At 40.0% G+C, this 20,093-nt stretch overlaps 1 protein-coding gene across 1 annotated transcript in view; it reads right to left on the minus strand.

Annotated features, from left to right (window-relative positions):
• The window catches only part of TG (thyroglobulin), a 157,727-nt gene that overhangs the window by 100,109 nt on the left and 37,525 nt on the right, over window positions 1-20,093 (minus strand). Inside the window, exons 21-32 of the mRNA XM_059815276.1 lie at window positions 17,809-17,958; window positions 15,418-15,588; window positions 11,858-11,980; window positions 9,981-10,096; window positions 9,254-9,362; window positions 7,865-8,062; window positions 5,837-6,004; window positions 5,229-5,294; window positions 4,499-4,579; window positions 2,887-3,024; window positions 1,595-1,771; window positions 479-590 (exon numbers count right to left, since the gene is read on the minus strand). Coding sequence (XP_059671259.1) covers window positions 479-590; window positions 1,595-1,771; window positions 2,887-3,024; window positions 4,499-4,579; window positions 5,229-5,294; window positions 5,837-6,004; window positions 7,865-8,062; window positions 9,254-9,362; window positions 9,981-10,096; window positions 11,858-11,980; window positions 15,418-15,588; window positions 17,809-17,958 — 1,609 coding nt within the window. The remainder of the gene's footprint in view (window positions 1-478; window positions 591-1,594; window positions 1,772-2,886; window positions 3,025-4,498; window positions 4,580-5,228; window positions 5,295-5,836; window positions 6,005-7,864; window positions 8,063-9,253; window positions 9,363-9,980; window positions 10,097-11,857; window positions 11,981-15,417; window positions 15,589-17,808; window positions 17,959-20,093) is intronic.

The following is a 20,093-nucleotide window of genomic DNA, read 5'->3' on the forward strand; positions in this document are numbered from 1 at the left end:
TGAATAGGGGAGAGACACTGAGAACCTGCAGAGATGCCTTTCATGATAAGACCACCTCATGGTTCTTCATACTGCATAGACACTTCCATACATTTTCCATTTGTAGATGAAATTATGTTCTATCAGTATACATCTACCAGACTACATCTAATAATTTAGATGAGTATTTTGATGTCTGCCCTAAAAATATCAGCTTAGATTAATTTGGTGTATTATTGCTAAGATATTTAACTGTCCAACAAGCAATTTAATAGCAGTTTAAGAAATAATTCACATATATATAATTACTAATTGTAGACATTATGTATAACTCAATTATAAATTTCCTTTAATTCATATGCTTTTTTCCCTTTGTTAAATAGTCTTAAATAATGTTTTGGATCAATATGTCTGAATCCCCTTCATCTGTGTAACAGAGCCTTGGTACTCCAGGCATGACTAAACTTCCAGTAAAAACAAAGGAACAGTCATGTCCTACCCATCTGAAACAGCTTTTCTGCTCATGTCAGTCTTATTCCTCACTGAGATCCCAGTTACTTTCTGGAATGGTATACGTGTGTAGAAGCTCTTCACAGAACTTTTTAGAGTGACTGGAAGGAAAAAGAAAAACAAAATTGGAAAAATCAGCTTAACCTTGTAATTTACATATATTGGTCAAGTAATCACATCATAAGGGTAAAGTTTATGTTTCTGTGCTATAATGGTCTTGATTCCATCAAAATGTAATTTTTACATTATCACAGTAACTTTTGACAGTTAAGACTAAAGATGAACAAAAATCCAACAAGCGAAGGCTCTAAAAGCTTAGCGAAGTAAATAACCAAGGAAAGACTTCCAACCCAGGGCTTCTGTTTCTGAGACCTGTATCGACATTAGTCCTTCCTCAAGGTCCAAAAACTGGGGAACAACTCCCTATTGGAAGAGTGTACTTATGCAGTAGTCAACTGTACACTCCAGTGTACTTATGCATTAGTCAACTTGTGCTGTACTTTAGCTCCCCAAAAAGACACAATTTAATAGTTCAGTTCAGTGAACCTCTACATTTTTCACAGCAAAAGTATAGGTTCCTGTACAGTGATAACAGGCTTGTTTGTCCAGCTTCCACGCATGAGCCCTATGAGAAAATCATTGAACTTCCCAAGCATTCAAAGAGCAGAGGTTAAAATCCACATGTCTATAACTCCGGGTTTGCTAAAAAGACCCCATAAAATATTACACTCAACAACTTTAAATTTTTGCATTGCTTATCCACCGTGGAAATTTTAATGGTTGAAAATGGGATTGGTGACATCCCAATGACATTCCCATTTCACCCACATTATAAAAAGACCTGGTATACAAATTGTTTGAGCTACCCTTGGCCTCTCTGAATTGGGAAAGACTGAGGTGGAGAAAGGAACTCATGGTTAATATCTTTCCATTCTGAACTGAAAATGAAAAACCATACCCAGAACAGCCTGACCCTGCCTTGCCCCATCACATCCCAGGGCTCGTTCATACATTTAGACTTTTTATCTCAGAATCAAGAGCCAAAACACTAGCTTGCATTACCAGGGTTAGAGCACAGATTATACATCCAAATCCCAAAACTTGCCTATTTTACGATACAATATCTGTGGTTGCCGGGGTAGCACGGTTCGACAGTTTTCCGGTATTTGATCGATGCTGCCATCACAAATCTGTGCCTCTGGATAGAGGGTGCACACAAAGTATATGTCTGTGGCATTTTGAAGATCTGCTATTTGACAAAACTCATTTTCTTGTGCACAACCTAGGAAGCAAAATTACTAAGAGTTACACACACATGAGGGTTTCTTTCCCTCTCTATTCCTCTTCATGTCTTCAGTGCACTTAAAGCTATCCATCAGCAAACAACTAAAAGAAGATGTCAGTATTATTCTATTATGGTGCAGGAGGAACAGGGACAGATTCTGTTTCTAGTGACACTGAAGAGCAGGCTTACCTGGAGAGCACAGAAAAGCAGCTACACCACAGCTAATTGGCAAGATTCATTCCCCATCTGTGACAAGCATTAGCCTAGTGTATTGGTGTCACTATCACTGTGATTCATAAAGATTTCCCTCTCTTTCTTTTTAGTAAATTTGACATACAAACTGTATAATCATAAAAGAACACTGCATCAGTTGTGGGTCTCTTAGTTTAAAGAATAAAAGAATAATAAAGTCTACAACGTCTTAGGAAGATTTTGCAAAAAATATTTCTGAAGTATTCACACATCGCACAAAAGTATAAATAACTTCTCCAGAATCAACTGTTCAAGCCATTTGTTTGTAGCAATTTGCACTGAAATTTTCCCCAGGGTAATAATGCACCCTCAGAAAAGAAACAAAGCTGTCAAACCCATTTATTAATTACTGTGGCAATGGCTTCTCTAAATATGTACGTCAATGTTTAATTTTAAACAGGCATAGCTCAACCAACCTCCTACAGTGATATTCGTGCCTGGTTAGTACCTTCCTGGTAGTCAGAGCTAGAAACTCTTCTCCATTTATCACATCAAAATATACTTTATCATTAATCCCAAATATCTGTATTTTAACTTTACCTTTTACCACTATGTCATCTATCTATTTGGTGGGGTACATTTCAAGAAAAGCAGAGTATTGCCTAAGCTGTATCTTCTACTTCTCTTGCCCACAACAGGGATACCCTGATGATGAACGACAGGTACCCTTTCTGCCACAGTAGACAAAGATTGTACAGAAGAAACAGGTGGCCCCATTAGCAACTTCCATGAAAATTTTGTGGGTTTTCCGTGAAAAACCTTTAAGTCCAGCATTTCTACTCACCATAATTATAATACCTATTAAAAGATACTAATTAATTATCATTCCCTACAGAATAACAGTCTCCAAGACGTCTTACGTGTAAGACACCAAAGCACAGCTTCCTCTGCTGAGTACTTCTGCTTGAACACCCAGTACTGCTGGTAAGGGACAGAATAGTTCTGGTCACTTCGTATCCGGCTGTTGTCCATTAGGTAGAAAAGATCCTTTGTGGAATCTGAGATTCAAACAAACAGACAAACAAACTGCTCAAACCCACAAAAAACTTAACTGTGATCTGAAATAAATTAAATTTATTTATATATAAAATTCTGCCTTTCACAGTAAAACAGCTGCAACCATTTTGTAGGACTAGCATACACCAGAGGCTGCTTTTAATAACAGACTTGTCCACCCACAGTTATTGATGCTTGTGCGTGCAATGCCTCCTTGCTGAGCTGCACTGCACAACACTGCATTGTCAGACTATTTCCACCACCCAAAAACTAGATGAAAATCACAGCTCCTAGAAATAAGAAGGTTCTCTCTAGTCTGTCCCACAGCACATCAGCCTAACAGTGAAGTATGATGCCACAGATACAATACCTTAATCAATTAATCCAAAATACAGCAGTTTCCTTATATTCCCTTGGGAAGCTTTTATACCTCTGTGTTAGAAGTTTTCTTAACAATCTTAATACCTATTTTGTGTCATGTCTAAGACTAAGGGATGGAGGAAGAAACTGCATTCCTTGCGTAACTTCAGGTTTTAATGACATCATCAGCCACAGCAAGAGAGCCCTGAGGGCTTCACTCATGCCTTGGCAGGTAAAGGCAAGAGAATTTCACCCAATTAATTAAGTGCAGTTTTTTCTCATTTTTAAGTCTAGACTTTAAAATACCACTAATTGTATAGGAGCGCCACTAGGTAATTGGGCATTTTAGTTTACCTTCCTGTCAAAGTACATAAGCAAAATCAGCAACTCGCTTCATGTTAGGATTTTACATGCATTAAATCACAACGCTCAGGTATTCATCAAGGCTCCTCAGCAAAGATTACAGTTCATTAGAGATGAACCAAAGTGCTCTCAACAGGATCCACTGCTCTCTTTCTCTTAGGATTATGGTGCTGAAGGCCCAAATGGACTCTAGTAATTTAATACAAATGATTCTAGATATATACATGACTTAGTATAATGAAGAGATGACCCTGGAATAACAAAGGAGCTAGACAACTTCACAAGTCCCTCACTTTTGTCATCTGTGGAAGAAACACTTTTGATTACAGTTTCATCCTGAGTTTCTCTAAGCATCGTATTTACGGTCATATCGTCAGTAGCAGTAAATATGCCCAGGCCCCCAGGCTAAGGATTTGATTCCTGGGTTTATGCGAAATTTTTTCTCAGCCAAATAATATTTCCTGAATCTTTACAGTTCAGTAAGTCTGAAAGAAGGTGCTTTCACAGAACATTTTAACACTTTCATTTCCAGCTTGGCCTGGGAAGGTAAAAACCATAAAGACAGGAGGCTCACGTTTTGAGCATCTTTCTCAAAGCCTGTATTGGACTTCCTACCTAAGAGAAATCCTCTGGAATTCACAATACTTATATCATTATGATACATATATGACAATATATGATATTTTCTGGTTAAATTCTGCACCCCACTCTGCTATCTTCTGCTGTCTTCTCTTTCTGCCCCTGCTATAATACCTGATAACATTAGATCATTCTCTGTCTTCAAAGCAGTAGCATTGCACGCAGAGGTTTTCGTCCGGGTGACCATATCAGAGCCTGGAATGCAACAGGAATTAAAGAGCATAGTAATTCCCTTTATCTTTCTTCCACAAGACAAGATCATCCTTTCCACCATTTAGGAAAACTCCTTAGGCTGTTCCACCAACTGATGAATCAAAAACGAGTTGTTTGGAAGATAAAAGCTAATGCCATATCCACAATCACTATGCATTCAAAATCAGTGTTCTGGAGGCTGTGTGCATTTAGAAAGCAGTATCACAAATCATTTGTGCAGGTCCTGTGATGGAAGTTGCAACATTCAGAAAGTAAACATGCAAAAACAACACATACATGGTAATCACACTAATAAAAGTAACCAATCTAGTTACGTATAATGTGCCAAATTATTAGGGTACCTGGACACTGATGGGACAAAGGCAAGTGTCTCCATGATACCATTTTGCACAGCTATTAGAAGTTATAAAGTATATCCTCAGACACAAGAATTTACCCAAATTTCATGAAATTGACAGTAGCAGAATTACTTCAGATTACAGCTGTCCCTGCCAGAAAAGACTTTCGAGTAGTGTCTCAATTTGAACGGTATAAAATAAAGTCAGAATGACACTTCCATTAAAGAACACATATCTGTCACTGCCTACTGTTCATCATAAGTTTTTATAACAACTTCTGTGAGATAACTCACCTCTCCACAGATAAACTTCCTGAAAGGTAGTAAGATTTCTTTCTGCCTCTTCTGCCAACTTAGAAGCTAATGAAGAGAAAAGTTTGTTAGAATAGCTGCTCAAATTAAACAGGTAGCATTGAAATGCTCAGAAATTGCAGTAAAAACACATCACTAGACTATGCATCACCTTATGTACAAGACCCTAAGGAAGAAAGACCTAGGTGTCCTGGCGCTAGTCTGGGTCCAGGGTGCCAGGGCTTTACTCTATTTTCCATCATTTCTTTTTCTGAGCACCTCTGGGTATCTATCTTTTTGCATGTGCTCCAGAGTTTACCTTTCTTTCAGATTATTGGCCTGAATCTGCCTGAATTAAATACTGGAAGTATTAGAGGGTAACATGCTAAAACCAACACAGTTTTGATTTTCATTAGTATTCACACAGTAAAACATGGGAGGTGCATCTATCTAACAATGCATCCAATTAGAGAGTTTTTATTCTCTTGTGATTGTAGAGATATAGATTTACTTGGGAAAAAAGCACTGAAGTACCAGAGCAGGCTGGTGAAAAAGGCAGAGTCTATAGAAGAATTAAAGAAAAGGAATGTAAATTGAGATAATTGACATACTTCCACTGAACACTTGTTCTCCAAGGGCGAAGGAAAACATCTTCTCTTTTTTGTCATAGCTCACACCTTTACATATCCCATCTATGACAGACGTTGGCGTTGGACTCCAGCCATTTTCACTGCAGATCAGCACATCTGGGTAGCTCAGCAAACTACACAAAACGGTACCTAGGTTCAGGGAAAGAGAGAGTTGCATCACTCCAATAATGCTTTGCACCTACAGAGAGCTTTTCACCCAAGCATCGCAATACTTTCTCTAAATGCCAGTTGAACCTGTGTCACTGAGATAGATACCCTTTAGTGTTGCAACCCCCCCCCCCCAAAAAAAAAAGAAGAAAATCAGAGCCATACGTTCAAATTGGAGTACTAAGGTTAGTTATTCCTACCTAAAACAAACACTTGTAGCCCTCTTCAGAGATTTTAAGCACATACTATTATCACCTAATAAAATATTACTATTATCTGATAATACCCAACAGTGTTCTCAGCACTTTATAGCACCACAGAGGTGTATTCAATCCTTTGGTGGTCTTACAATCTCAGTCTCTGAACCAAGAAAGCACTTATATTTTTACTGGGATGGTTTCCTGGATTGGTGCCTGATTTCAGTCCACCCAGGCCTGAGTCTCCCCTAGCACTGTGGTGTGAGTTGGGGGGAGCAGCACACTTAAGGCCAGCTGTTCTGGCATTACTCTGTTGCCATAACATCTAGACAATACTCAGCTCTTGCTTTGTACTTGCTGACACAGCTCAGGCATTTCTATGGTCTTACAATGCCCTCTCTGTTTTTGTTTTTTTTTTATTTTTCTTTATGGACTGGGTATATGAGATATTGAATGTGCTAATTTTTTTGTCGTTTTCTTAACAAAATGCTAGTCCAAGTAATGCATTTACCTGTATTATTGATCCAAATAGGTCACTCCAACTAAACAGAGAGCTCTACAACATTCACCTTCTCCACACCTCCTTCTAAGCTCACAAGTACAGGGAATCCAAAAATTTGATAGTAAATAGAGGAAAATGGACCTTACAAGATCACCTAGAATATTTTGGTGCAAAAAATATGAGATGCCAAACCAGAAAATAATTTCCTGTAAACCTGGTCTAAGGGAAAGTGTCCCTGCCCTTGGCCGGGGGCTTGGAACTAGATGATCTTTAAGGTCTCTTCCAACCTAAACCATTCTATGATTTGCTTGAAAATTTCTACAGAGAAAGTTTTCTCAAATCCCAGAGCAGTTTCCACTCAAAACTAGAGAAGTGCTTGCCACATAGCAGCCAGTAGCACATGTCTGGATTTGTAAGAGCCCATCTTTAAAAACTTGAAACATATCAATTAGAACTTCGTGTTTCCTATAGGAAATGCACCTCCAACGGGAAAGCTGATCCCATGTGAGCCGGAAAGGAACCTACAAGAAGCAGGCACTGACATTAAGTGCTTAAATTTGCTGGCAGAAATCTGGGTTCTGCCTAAGTCCCAACTCTCCCAGACTGTCCATCCCACTCCCACTTGCTCTCCTAGCTAGACACCCAGACTTAGGAGATTATAGCATTCCTGCATGCAATAACATAATGTAATGCCCTGTTTAGCATCCTCTTTTCCCGCTCCAAGAAGGCAGTTGATTTACATTTGCACTACCAGCACTCTGGAGGCACCGCCTTAACTCCCCCATCAGCTGAAAGGCACCAACTTCTGGCAACCGAGCTGCGTTATGTAAGGAGAGAGGCTGTTTCAGAATGATTTATCCCATCAGATGCAGATGTCTAAAGCAGGTCAAAAGAATTATCCTCTCAAAGTGTCCATTTATCTCCAAGAGCAGCTTGCCACCTCAGGTCTTTATCTCTACTGCTCCAGGCCAAGTCTTGGGCATTACTCAATTTCTGCCTACACCGAAAAATGTCAGTGATGTAGAGGCAGGCTGCTGACTCTGACGTGATGTAAAGGCAGGTGTACTGTGTACAAAAATTAGTTCTACCCAGTTAGTGTCAGTTTTCTACTGTAGAATTTTTTATTTTGCAATTGGACAATACCTCCATCAAGCGCGATCTGACTCAAGATGAAACCGTCACAGCAAGAGTCCCTGCTGCAAGTCTGCCGGCAGAAGAGCTGAGCGTCAGTCAGAGATGCACTAGCTGCTGAGAGCACCATGGAGCGATACACGCCAGAAAGCACATTCTGAAAACTCGTCCTTTCAAAGGTCTTGAGTCCAGATGAGTTAAATTCTTGTCCTGGGTAGACAGAACGGGAAAGAAATGTTCAAAAAAGCTCAGGAGGAGATGGGGTGCTTTCGGATTGCTTGCAGACTGGAGCTGGTTGAAAGTTTTATGGTAAAAACTCAGCTTTAGAAGTCCTTTTTCCAGACTTTGAGTTTCAGATCATCAAATGGTTTGGTGCAATTATACCTGGGTAGTTGGTCAGAATGTACTGCCATGGTAGCAAAACCAGTCCACCATACCAGCAAAGGGCTCCTAAATCAATGTACGCAGTAAGGTTGGTAATATTCTACTTTCAAGCACTACATTAATAACTCCCAGGTATAAATGAAGCAAACTTATTAAAAAAGTAAAATTTGTTATTTGGCCACCATAACTGCCTCTGCAATTAAGGCTTCTGCTGACTAGACACGTATGTAAGAGGACGTGATTCATATAATCCTGGATCTAATTAGCAATATCAACAGAAACCTAGAGTGGATCTGGTATCAACAAGATTACGTCGACTGCAGCAAGCTCAGGGATCTTTTTTCAGGTGAGACTTAGCTCTTTATTATTATTAATAAATGGTGCTCAGAGGTTTGGACAGAAGTAAAAAGAAACCAGTGACAGCAGAGAGTTTTGACTCAAACCCTGCAGCATTCTGCATTTAGTTGTCTTGTTTCAAATTTGGCATGAGGCTTGAAGTTGGACACACATCGGATAGGACATGAGTGTTATCAATCACACTTAGGCCAAAAAAATGTGTCTTGTACATTCACTAGATCAGTTGAATCACTGGAGGGCAGGGTATTTCTCAGCTGGTATATTAGTAGGACAATTTACAGTCAAAATTAACATAAACTGTTGAATTATGTACAAGCTGGTCATTAATAATGCCTAGCATATTCAGATAACAAACTGTTTAATAAAGAGAAATCATAGTAGAACAGAATAGAATAGAGAATAATACATTGGATAAAATTTGAGTTTTGTGGGACTATCGGCCATCACAATGGCTTACAAAAGCTGTATTCCTAATTTCTAGGGAACAAGACATGAAGGGAAGATTTGCCAAGGTTTCTGGGCTATCACTAAATGTTAAGCTCTGAAATATATTATGCCTTCTTGAACAAAGATGCTCCCCCGCATTTAGTCATGATGCTATATAGAACTGCAAGTCTGGGCACAGCAGTCTAACATTGGATGAGTGATTGCATCTGGTACCTCTCTTCAAATAGACCATCACTGCATCTCCCTCTGGATTCCTGACATGAAGCACACAGTTGAGGCGACTGATGCTAGTGGCAGAGGGGTTCCCCAAAACACCTTGCACCTGAGACAGAAAACAGGCATGCACAATAAATACAACCTAATTGATTTCCCCTCCTAAACCCCATTTTCCTTATTCAGAAACTCGGGGGGGAATTAGCGCACATGGTTTATAACCACTGCAGCTCTGTCTGGCCCAGTGTGGGCATTTTTTATTCTATCAAACTGAAATCTTGACTCTTCAATGCCACATTGCTGTGTTTAAAAGTAGTGACTAGGAAGATGTTACAGTACTAAAGAGCTTACGATGCAAAACCTGAACCAGAGGAAGGGACTGAGAAATGATGACTGTTTCAGGTGAACTGATTACCAACCTGGATACTTCTAGTTTGGACCATCCAGATGAACCCCCCTTTTAAGTTAACCTGATTTCCAGACTGCAGGAGCTCAGCATGTTTTAAGAATGAAAGTGCTGTGTGAAACACTGAGGCATTCGTATGTCACTTTTAGGAACATTTGGGTGTAGTTTCTTTACCAACTTGCAGGAATTTATTACTGACTTAGTGAAAAGCAATGTCCAGGGGTCAGGTAACAGCCTGCCTTTCTTCTGTGAATACCTTCTACTTATACTGAACCTACAGTATTATGATAAACACATATTTTTAACTATGATAATTTTTACCAATCCAGAGGTGGTGCAGTTGAAGTTGACTTCAGCAGCACTGTATAGTTCACACACAACTTCAGCACCAGCAGGAGTTACAGTGGCAAAACCACATGTGTCTTCCCTCTCACAGCCTGAAAAACAAGAAAGAAACCTTAGGTTTCCTAGCATTTCATGTGCAATATTTCTGCAACAAATTCCACTGTTCACTGCCATTTACCTAGTTTTTCATAACTCCATCAGACTGCGAGCACATGAATTTCATTAGCCAGATGAACTTTAGTATTCAATTATTTTAGTAGAGGGTTAGGTTTTTAAATCAACTTAACTTAATGCAAAAAGTTGTTTGGACATTCATTACCTGATGAGACAAACAGCTGAGTTAGGTCTAACCACCCACCCAAATATTTAATGTCTGCTGGATAATTTTGCAGGGAGAACTCTCATGAACCACTTTGCCAGGACATCACATCTGCCTGATACATTAACCCCATGGTAAACAGGTTGTGACAAATATTGGAACGATCGGAAGGAGGGAAACATCAAATTCTTCAACTGTGCCGGCTGCTTCTGCAGCAATCACCTGGCCAGGGTAAGGGAGCAAGCAGCCATCCCCCTCCAGATTTAGGAGTGGCTGAAGATCCTTCTGGCCCTTACACACTCACCACTAATTTGCTCCCACAGCTCTGCTCCTAGAACAGGAGGTGAAATTGTTTCCAAATGTCTTTAGTATAAGATCAACCAGCTTGGACCAAAACGTCACCAGAAATGTAAGCTAAAAGGTCTGACTTTGTAGGGAAGCAGAGAGGGACAGGTTAACCCTTACCCTTCAGTGAGCACCCCAGCGGTAGTACTTTGTAGTAGTGCTGCCATTTGACAGTGGGTGTAACTTAGGATGAAAATACAGGCTATGTGCACTAAATCAGATTGCTTGTCAAAGGGGCGTATCTTTTCCTCCCTAAATTCATTCTGACAGTTCTCTCAGCTCAGCGTGTGGCTTTTGAAGGTCTCCAGTTTCAGAGGAAGGTACAAGAAACCTTACAGTATTCAGCTAGGGGATGACCTGGTGCAGGAAAATAATTCTAGTAACACATACAAGGCTTCACGTATTCACTTCTTAGCATGAGAGATCACTGCTCCAGCTAGACCATGGTATGTGACACAAAGCCACAGACTTTGTCAGACTTCTGTGATGTCTGCCCTAGAAACAGGCCACCTGTGTTATTCCTGTCAGGGTATTTTTATTTTGAGCATAACCCCTCTGCCTCTCTTCACAAGTCTGAGCATTAGGAGACAGAAGGTAAGACTGATTCAAAGCACCCTGAAAACAGTGCAGTGATTCCCCTTGGTTTTAGATGACTTTGAATCAATATAAACCAGCAAACGTGATGTAACCAGATGTAATGTAGTATATACACTGTAAGGCTCAGCAGAGAAATATCTCTGCACTCATTATAATATCCTTCTGACGTAAGCAAAGATGATTATTCCTCTTCTATGCACCAATCAGGTAACTTGGGAAGAGGTGAAAGCTTGGTTTTCACATGTCCTAAACACCTAACCCTGCTCTTGTCTGCACATCTGAAAAGCCTGATGAATGTTTCCTGGTCTGAACCTCAGCTTTCATCCATATTGCAAACTATACCTACTGGCTTTAAAGTCAGATGACTTGTCTGAAGTGGTGTGTAAAGTCAGAAGACTTCTTTCTGAAAAAAAGACCAATCTCTTCCCCCAACCAAGGTCACCAAAAATTGTAAATATCTTGCTGTGAATTGGTGCTGGACTGCAAAACACATAGTTCATCTAGGAACTTAACTATAAGCTCATCATATAAAAAGATCATTATTTTCCATGATGGTCAGTGTTGTCTCTACAGATTTTCTGAGAATCCTCACCTGAAATGCACTGAAAAGCTGGAATTTGCATGTCTCCCCCAAATGACTGAGACTGAAGAATTTGAGCTTCTTCTGACCCATGAATCAGTCTGGAGGCAGGAACTCTCTCAAATTTTCTGAGCACTAAAAAAAAAAAAAAACCACAAAAAACCAATGAGGTACTATCATCAGTTCCTACGCTGCAGAGAGACAAAGACTTTAGGTAGAAATAAAAATTCAATAATTCTGTAGGGAAAGAGGTCTGCTCATTAAATGATGTACCATAACTCCACAGATAACACAGGAGACAGCTAGACTGAGGATATAATTTCTGTTTTGCAAAAAAATGTGTCACAAGATCTTTTAAAAAACAGTTAGCCAGGAGTGGGCTGGGAGTTTACATTCAAGTGAGACTTCTCTTCCAGCAGCAGACTGGCCATCTCCCATTACTTGTTCATGGCGCTGAACCAACTATTGAGTCAACGGGGGAACCAACTTTCTGCAAAACAGCCACCGAAACAAGCGCCAGCTCCAACAGAACTTGGCTAGAAAGGAAATCTAGGAGCCTTATCACTTCTTTACAGGAGCACAACAGGCTGAGTTCACACTGAGTTCAGGCTCAGGGATCTATCCAAGGTAGAACGTCCTGCATGGTCCTTTTTTTATTCCTTCATTCAGCCTTTAACTCCAGACTGTCACTTTACCTACCAAACCCTTTTCTCTACTCTCTCTGAACCGGACCCGCTGCAGGGAATGTAAGGAAGTATGACAAGCAGCAGTGTTCACAGACTGGGAAAAGCTCATGGGGCCTAGAGGTGCTCCAGAGGGTTTGGTCCTGGCTGTGGCCTGAAGATTATAGTCTGGTGAAGGCACACAGTGGCACCACCACTACCCTGCTCAGGCTGCTACTACCTGTATTACAAAGGTTTTTTGGTACAGTGTGTCCACCAGTTGATAGACTAATGTATTTTAGTGAACACAGCATACTAAGGAGAAGGAAAGAACATGGTGACTTGGCACCACCCATGTGTTGACCAGACTTGTCCTCTAAATGCCCCAAATGAATGCAAAACTCTGGCTCATTGCAGCCAATGCCTAGCCTAGACCTAAAAGTGCAACGAAGAAGGAGCCCTAGTCTGATCTCAGCCCGTGGGAGATGTCTGCACATGGAAGAGCTGGAGGCTCAGTCCTTCTCTCCCCCGCGCACATGGGCGCAGAGGTCCGGCAGCAGGATCCCAGGCCTCTCTCTCGGAAACCTCTGGATAAACCACAAAATAAAAGTCAGGGATAAGTTCTTAAAACAATCATTTGTACTCTTACAGCAAAACAGTCAGGACTAAATCAGAAGCAAATGTCCACTGTTGTCAGGGCTGAGTCAGCAGGTGCTTTTGATAAAACTGTCATTTCTGCTTGGAAAAAACATGAGGGTTAGCCAAACGCTTCACACAGAAAAATCCTTGCGCGCCAGCTGGGCAGGGGAGAGGGCTGAATGGTGGTGTAAACAGAGGTGGAAGTTTTTTCCTTCCTAGAAATACAGGATGATTGTATGATACCTAGTTAAAAACAGAATTCATGTATTTTCATAAAACTGAAAAGCAGCAATGTTTTTGTGTTGTTTGACGCCCTCATTTCTAATGCAAAATCCAAAATTTAAAAAAAAAAGATATTTTTAAATGCTTTTCTTTTCTTCTAATTTTTTTTTCCTAATTCTGTCTTCATCCCACCCCTCCATTTTATCTTCAAGAACATGGGAGAAAAGTAGAGAAGAGATAGAAAGTGTAACAAAACATTAAACTGAAAACATTGCAAAACTAATAGAAAAGCTGCCTTTTTTTAATTATTGAATTTTGTTTTTTAATATAAAGAAAGGCAAAAAAATTGCATTCATAAAGCTACTTCGTCAAAAACAATGGGTACAATGAAAAATATTCTACCAGCTCACATTTTCATGAACTTCTTAGTTCACATTTTCACATTGCCCCCTTCTCAACAGAAATATAACTACTCAACCATTTCACAGGCTCACTGCATAGCAGAAATCCTCCTTCATCTCATGTTACTAGAGAGTAAAACTTTAGCTCCCATCCCTTTTGTTGCAATGTTAAGCGTCGCTTAAACTATAACAAGGGAGAGAACAATAAGAACGAGCAGGGGTTGTTGCAGCTTATTATTATGCATTCATACAAGAATATTCTTCCTCCTACTGAAGACTCAAAAAACAAAGAACATTTGGGTTATTTATTGACCCTGCCCAATTGCCAGCCTCCTGTCAAAGCAAGATCAGTCTTCAGACCCTGCTGTCTTGTTGCATGCTGAATTCAGTTAAGGGAAGTAGAAGGGGCACAGGGAAAAGTAAAAACAGAGATAATCAGTTTCACTTTATATAATGCTTTCTGGAAATGCAGCATGATCTTTAAAAGAAATAAACAAAATTAAATTAGCCTGTAAATTATTTAAAAAAACCAACCAGAATTCTTGGGTGTTCCCTTTTGTTGTTATTTTCAACCCTAAATTGTCAACACTTATAACTATATATTTGTAGTGAACTCTTCTTGCATGATCTACAAAAATATGCACAGATAGCTACAATTGCTTAGTCCTGGACAGAGTCAGGAATGCTCATGCAGGAGGGCTCAAGGTAAGTAACGGGAGAATTAAGCTCCTGTGAGTCCTCTGCCTAAAGAAACATCCCAAGTACCCCGTGACTGAGAGCAACAGAGGCTAACACCTTGTGTTCATAAATACGATCAGTCTCTGAGTATGCTCAGAGAAAAAAAATAGCTATTTTAACCGAAGATACTTTTGTAGCCTCTTCAGAGGGCTTTCATTTCACACTCCTTCCACTGACCACACTTGTCATAAGACATTGCCTAATTCAGAGCACACCATGACATCAGTTTCTAAACTGAATATTCCATTAAATTCGATACCAATCGTATGATGAGTAATAAAAACTTCTGGAAAACTATTTTTGGGCAAGGGAAAAGCTTTGGGGCTGAGAAGCGTAATTAGACCTTCTTGCAGGCAGTTTGGGGACTGTGTGATGAATGACTTCTATTTCAAATTATTCATCCTTGAGAACTGGCATTTCACAACTGTGTTCAAGCAGGAGTAAGTTCCCCCAGCTTGCAAGGATATGTTCACAAAGTTAGATGCCTTACAGCAGGAGCCCAGAAGGTGACGTTATGCTGCTGCTGTGAGGTCATTGCCAAACACAGTCTATTTCACATGAACACACTGATGAGTGATAATTTTACAAAGAAATTCATCATTCTGCTTCTTTCCCATTAGCCCTCTCATTATTCTTTTGGGTTTCCAAGCAGAGAGTAGGCCATCAGCATACATCAAAAGCTGTCAGCCATCTGAGAGTGCAAGAAACCTGCTTCTCTCTCTTCCCTTACAGGAAATGACTTTTCCAATGTAGTCAAGAAATGCAAAATTAAGGAGGAATGTGGCTTAAGGCAGAGGCCACAACTATGGGGAGGTGAATCCCCATAAGCTGTGGAGTGATGAGCCTCTTCATAAGGAGGTTTCCCTTATACGGGGTCAAAACATATCCAAAATATTCTTCTGACACTTACCTAGGCACTGGTAGTCTGTAAGAAGATCGTCTGTTTCAGTCCAGTCCAGTGCTGCTCCAAAGCTATCAATGCAGAAGGACTTCTTAGTGTCAGGGTCTTGCTGGGAAGCTCTATACTGGCCATCTTCATCACACTGCAGACCCTGCTCATTGCTTTGACAGTAAGTTATACCTGTTACAAGCAAACAAGAGAAGAAAAAAAGGTACTTTGATAATGCTGTCACCGGTTTTCACAGAATGGTTCTGGCTGGAAGGGACCTGTGGAGGTCATCTGGTCCAACCCCCCTGCCCAAGCAGGGCCACCTACAGCCAGTTGCCCATGACCATGTCCAGATGGCTTTTGAACATGTCCAAGGTTGGGGACTCCACAACCTCTCTGGGCAATCTGTGCCAGTGCTTAGTCAACCTCACAGTAAAAAAGTATTTCCAGATGTTCAGAGGGAACCTCCTGTGTTTCAGTTTGTGCCCATTGCTTCTGTCCTGTCAATGCAGTAGGACAATGTTTAAATGATGTAGGACAAAAGTGCTTTAAGTACAGCAGAGACTTCACTGAAAATTAATCTATAATTTGGATTGTGTTTCATGCTCTGAAACATGGTAGTCTCACTGCTTTGTTGTTACTGCAATTCATATTCCAAACATTTTTAGAATCCTCTGCCATGGATCAGATCTCATTTCTGCTAAGTACTGTAAAGCAAAGAAGTACAGGGAAGGAACTGTATTTTCCTACAGGTTTGTTCAGTGCCTACTGCAATGGATCCATGAAATGTTATGAACCATAGCACAAGAGCCATCTCATCAATTTGTTATTTGTTGCCCCCCGCCTTTTTTTAAATTCTCCCTTTCAGTGGGAAAGAAAAGGCCTTAAAGAATGAAGAGCTTTGATTTTAATTAGCAGCATTTTCCCCAACTACTTAACATTTTTAATGATTTAGAAATCTTTAGAAACCAGGTAACTGGGCTCCACGGAGAAAGAAATCTGGAAATTTGACCAACATTGAAGGCGGCAGCAGAGAATCCCAGGTGGACTACGCATGACAGCTTAACCATCTTGATGCCCTCCTTCTGAGAAGCTACTGAAGCAAGTGAGGCTTATCTATGTGCGAAGAAACCACCAGAGTTTAGTCTGACATATCAAAATGTGCCAACATTAGCATTGTTTCAATTCAATGCACCGAGCCAGGAGCTAAGGTAGTTTAGGAAATGCTTCTCATGCGGCTCAGCCATCCTTGCCACAGAGCCACAACCTCTGGTAGGAAAAGAAGGTAAGCAGCATAGAGGAGAACACTTCAGCCCTCCAATTTTCCCGTGCTGTGTTTGTGAGTCAATACTTTCCTTTTGTTTTAATCTGGCAGTTCAGCAAACTCTTCAGACTTTATAAGAAGACAGGAGAGAAAGGAAGGGAGAGAAAGAGAGAGAGAAAGGAAGGGAGAGAAAGAGAGAGAGAAAGGAAGGGAGAGAAAAAGAGAGAAAGGAAGGGAGAGAGAAAGGGAGAGAAAGAAAGCTAAATGTGTACAACATGGCCCTTTGGAAAGGGCTGGCACTCAGACTCCGCACACAAGCAAGGTGGAAACCAGGCAGGAAGTAGGTTTAGTTGCAGGCACTTGCAATAAAGAAAACTGCAAGTGCAGTAAAGAAAACCCAAGGAGCAAACTTTTAAGCACAGGAGTCCAATACCTACACTGGGAACACAGATGGAAACGAAGAATGACAACTTTAGGCAAAAGCTAATTGACGTCAGGGTACATTACAATAAACCTGTCTTTTTATCCCACCTAAGAGAATAAATAGGTTGAAACAGAATAAAGCAGTTGCTATACCCACCAATACTGCCAAGAAACCCATTCTTACTACCCACTTATTTTATTCCATGAGCTAATGCTGCAGACAAAACTGACTTTGTACTTAAGTGATTTTCTTTATGGAACTGCATGCAAAAATAAGTCATATAAACTGAATACACCAACTTTAGTGAACATATCAATAGTTGTTTCATGAGGAGTATTCGTATTTGCAGTGGGAAGAGCTGCACAAAGACAAGACTACTTTAGTGTTCATGAAAGTGACAATAAATGAACTATACAAGCTGTTTCTCACTGATACTGAATACCCAGATATCATTCCTGAGGCCAATGCACATGTCTCAAGGAACCACAACATCCTAGATGAGACTGACCGCTCATTTCTGATGCATTTTTGGTCAAAACACCAGACAGCTTTTTCTGCCTTTGAAAACTGTCTTTGAATGTATGCAGAAGGGATCATATCCATCCAAAAAACGCCAGAGGGAGTATCTTTTTTTTTTCTTTTAGACTTACAGATGAAAAAAAAATTCCGTTACTCATTTAAAGCCAGCATACAAAGGGTAAGGGAAGAAATGAGTTCAGCTTACAGTGATCAGCGCTGAATGCCCCATAGGAGTTGGTAGTTTTGCCCACAGGACACTTGACACAAGAGGAACGTCCTGTCTGATGCTGATAGTAGCCAAGAGGGCAGGGAATGCATTCATCATTCCGGAAATGGCTGCCCGGAGGACAAACAACTGCAAAGAGAACAATCACCTTATCACTCTTATGGAATCCAACCAGTTCAGGCATTAGCACACATATGTTTAAGTGTATGTATGTGTGTGTATATATATCACACCGGTAGACTTGCCATAGGCTTCAGGCTCTCAGTAAACATATTTCTGAGTGGGATAATACAGAAAAATGCTCCTTAAATGTTCATTAATCTCACCAATGACTGAAATATAGACTGTGGTCTTTTTTACTCAGATCACCCTAAAAATGTTCTTGAATTAGTGCACATCAAGCTCTTTGGAAATGCCAAGCTGAGGCCTGATTTCCATTTGTCAAATCCATTTGTAATAAGATCATGCACTTTGTGGATAGGTTGTGAAAGAAAACAAAGGAACACAAGCTACAAACAGAGTAACTTCTACAAACACTACAGACAAAAACAGGAAGACTCCTAGGAGTAGAAACTACAAAAACATCAGCCAGAAACCCACCATATGGTAGCACTTTCATTCAGAATTCCTGGTAACGAAATTTTTGGTAAGCACTTCCAAACTAAACAGTAATGGCTGGATTAAAAGTCACTAGTTGTGCGCATGACAACCCAAACACAAAACAAAAAGATATTATTAGTCTGTATATAAATCATTTTCAGAACAGATCAGGAGTAATATTTCCAGCTGACCTGCTGCATATTACAAAGAAAACTCTCTGTCTTCTGGGAGGTCATAAAATACCGTCTTCCCCTCCAGATCATTCGAATGAACATTAAAGCAGAAGTGCCACAGACACATTTGCAGGACAATACCTTTACTTGTTATTTCACAGCTGCTTTCCAGATGTAGATTTCCTTCAATATGCTATCAAATGTATATTTTGGGACTTTGACAATGTGCAAAACTTCATTTCTGTTTTTGCCCTATGTCTTGACAGCAATTCAAGCTTGTATGAGAGAGAAAAAGTAATGGAAAATTGGCCATCCCCACTACAACTCATATGATGAATTGCTGTTCTGGCCAACACACTGGAACGTAAATTAGTCTAACTTATAGAGGAGCACCTAAATTAGAATAGACTAAAACGATAGCTAGTACAAAAGCGATCATATCTGCCTTCATCTGCTCTAAATGGTCTGATGGGAAACTCTAGGATGAGACAACTGTGAGACTGAAGTTTTCCTCTCAAGTATGTATCAAGGCAATTGCTCTAGGTATAACACATATCTAAAATCAATTACAGAATCAAAAAATCCTGGATCAGGCAGAAGTCTCCTTTCTCATGCATATTATTTAATACACAAGAGTGTCTAATACATTTTAAAGACATTTTCCAGCACATGCAGAAAGGATCATACTCATTGCAAATGAAGAACAGTAGAAATTGAAATGAGTAATCCATGCCTAAATTGAAGACAAAATGCAAAGAATGAGGGAGACTAATTAAGCAATTAGAGTTTAAAAAGGAACAAATTAATCTTTTCAAAGTATTCTCCTTTTTTTGTAGTTACAGTCATGCTGTGAAAGTAACATCTGTGTCTCCAACCACATTTTAAGCAAGTAAAATTGCCTTTTGTCTCACACATGAGATTAACAAAATGGCACAAAGAACAGCAAAAAATGTTGGTGCAGAGACGTGTGTTTTCTAGACTCTACAACTCTTGAAGGCACGCATCTTTTCAACTATAGGTTACACTTGATACAATCACATAGAGGTTAAGTTTGATTCTAGAAGTCAGACAAACCATCATATTGTACTTCTTTCAAGCTTTAACATTGGTATGTTTAAACAATGTAGGAAACGAGAGAACAGCCTTGAGCCAAAATCTCAGAGCTAAGCGTTAGCCCAAAATTTGAATTCCTAGAACAGGAAAAAATAAATAAAATAAAATAATAAAATAAAATTTGAATTTAAACACCCAAATTGAAACCCTTGCTCCTGCACATCAGATTTGTAACCTGGCCTCACTTCTACCAGACTCGGGCTCTGTGTACTAGCGGAACAACTTGCTGAGTAGCAATTTCCAGGCTAGAGGATAACTCACTGGAGGAACACAAAGCAACTTTGCGCAGGGGTACCACTACTCACAGTAGCCTCATTTTACTTAAGACTTGCTCCAACTATGCTAAGCATGCTTAAAGTCTGTCACAACTGACCATTA

This window comes from Gavia stellata, chromosome 3 (genome assembly GCF_030936135.1).
Source record: "Gavia stellata isolate bGavSte3 chromosome 3, bGavSte3.hap2, whole genome shotgun sequence".
Classification (NCBI taxonomy): Eukaryota; Metazoa; Chordata; class Aves; order Gaviiformes; family Gaviidae; genus Gavia; species Gavia stellata.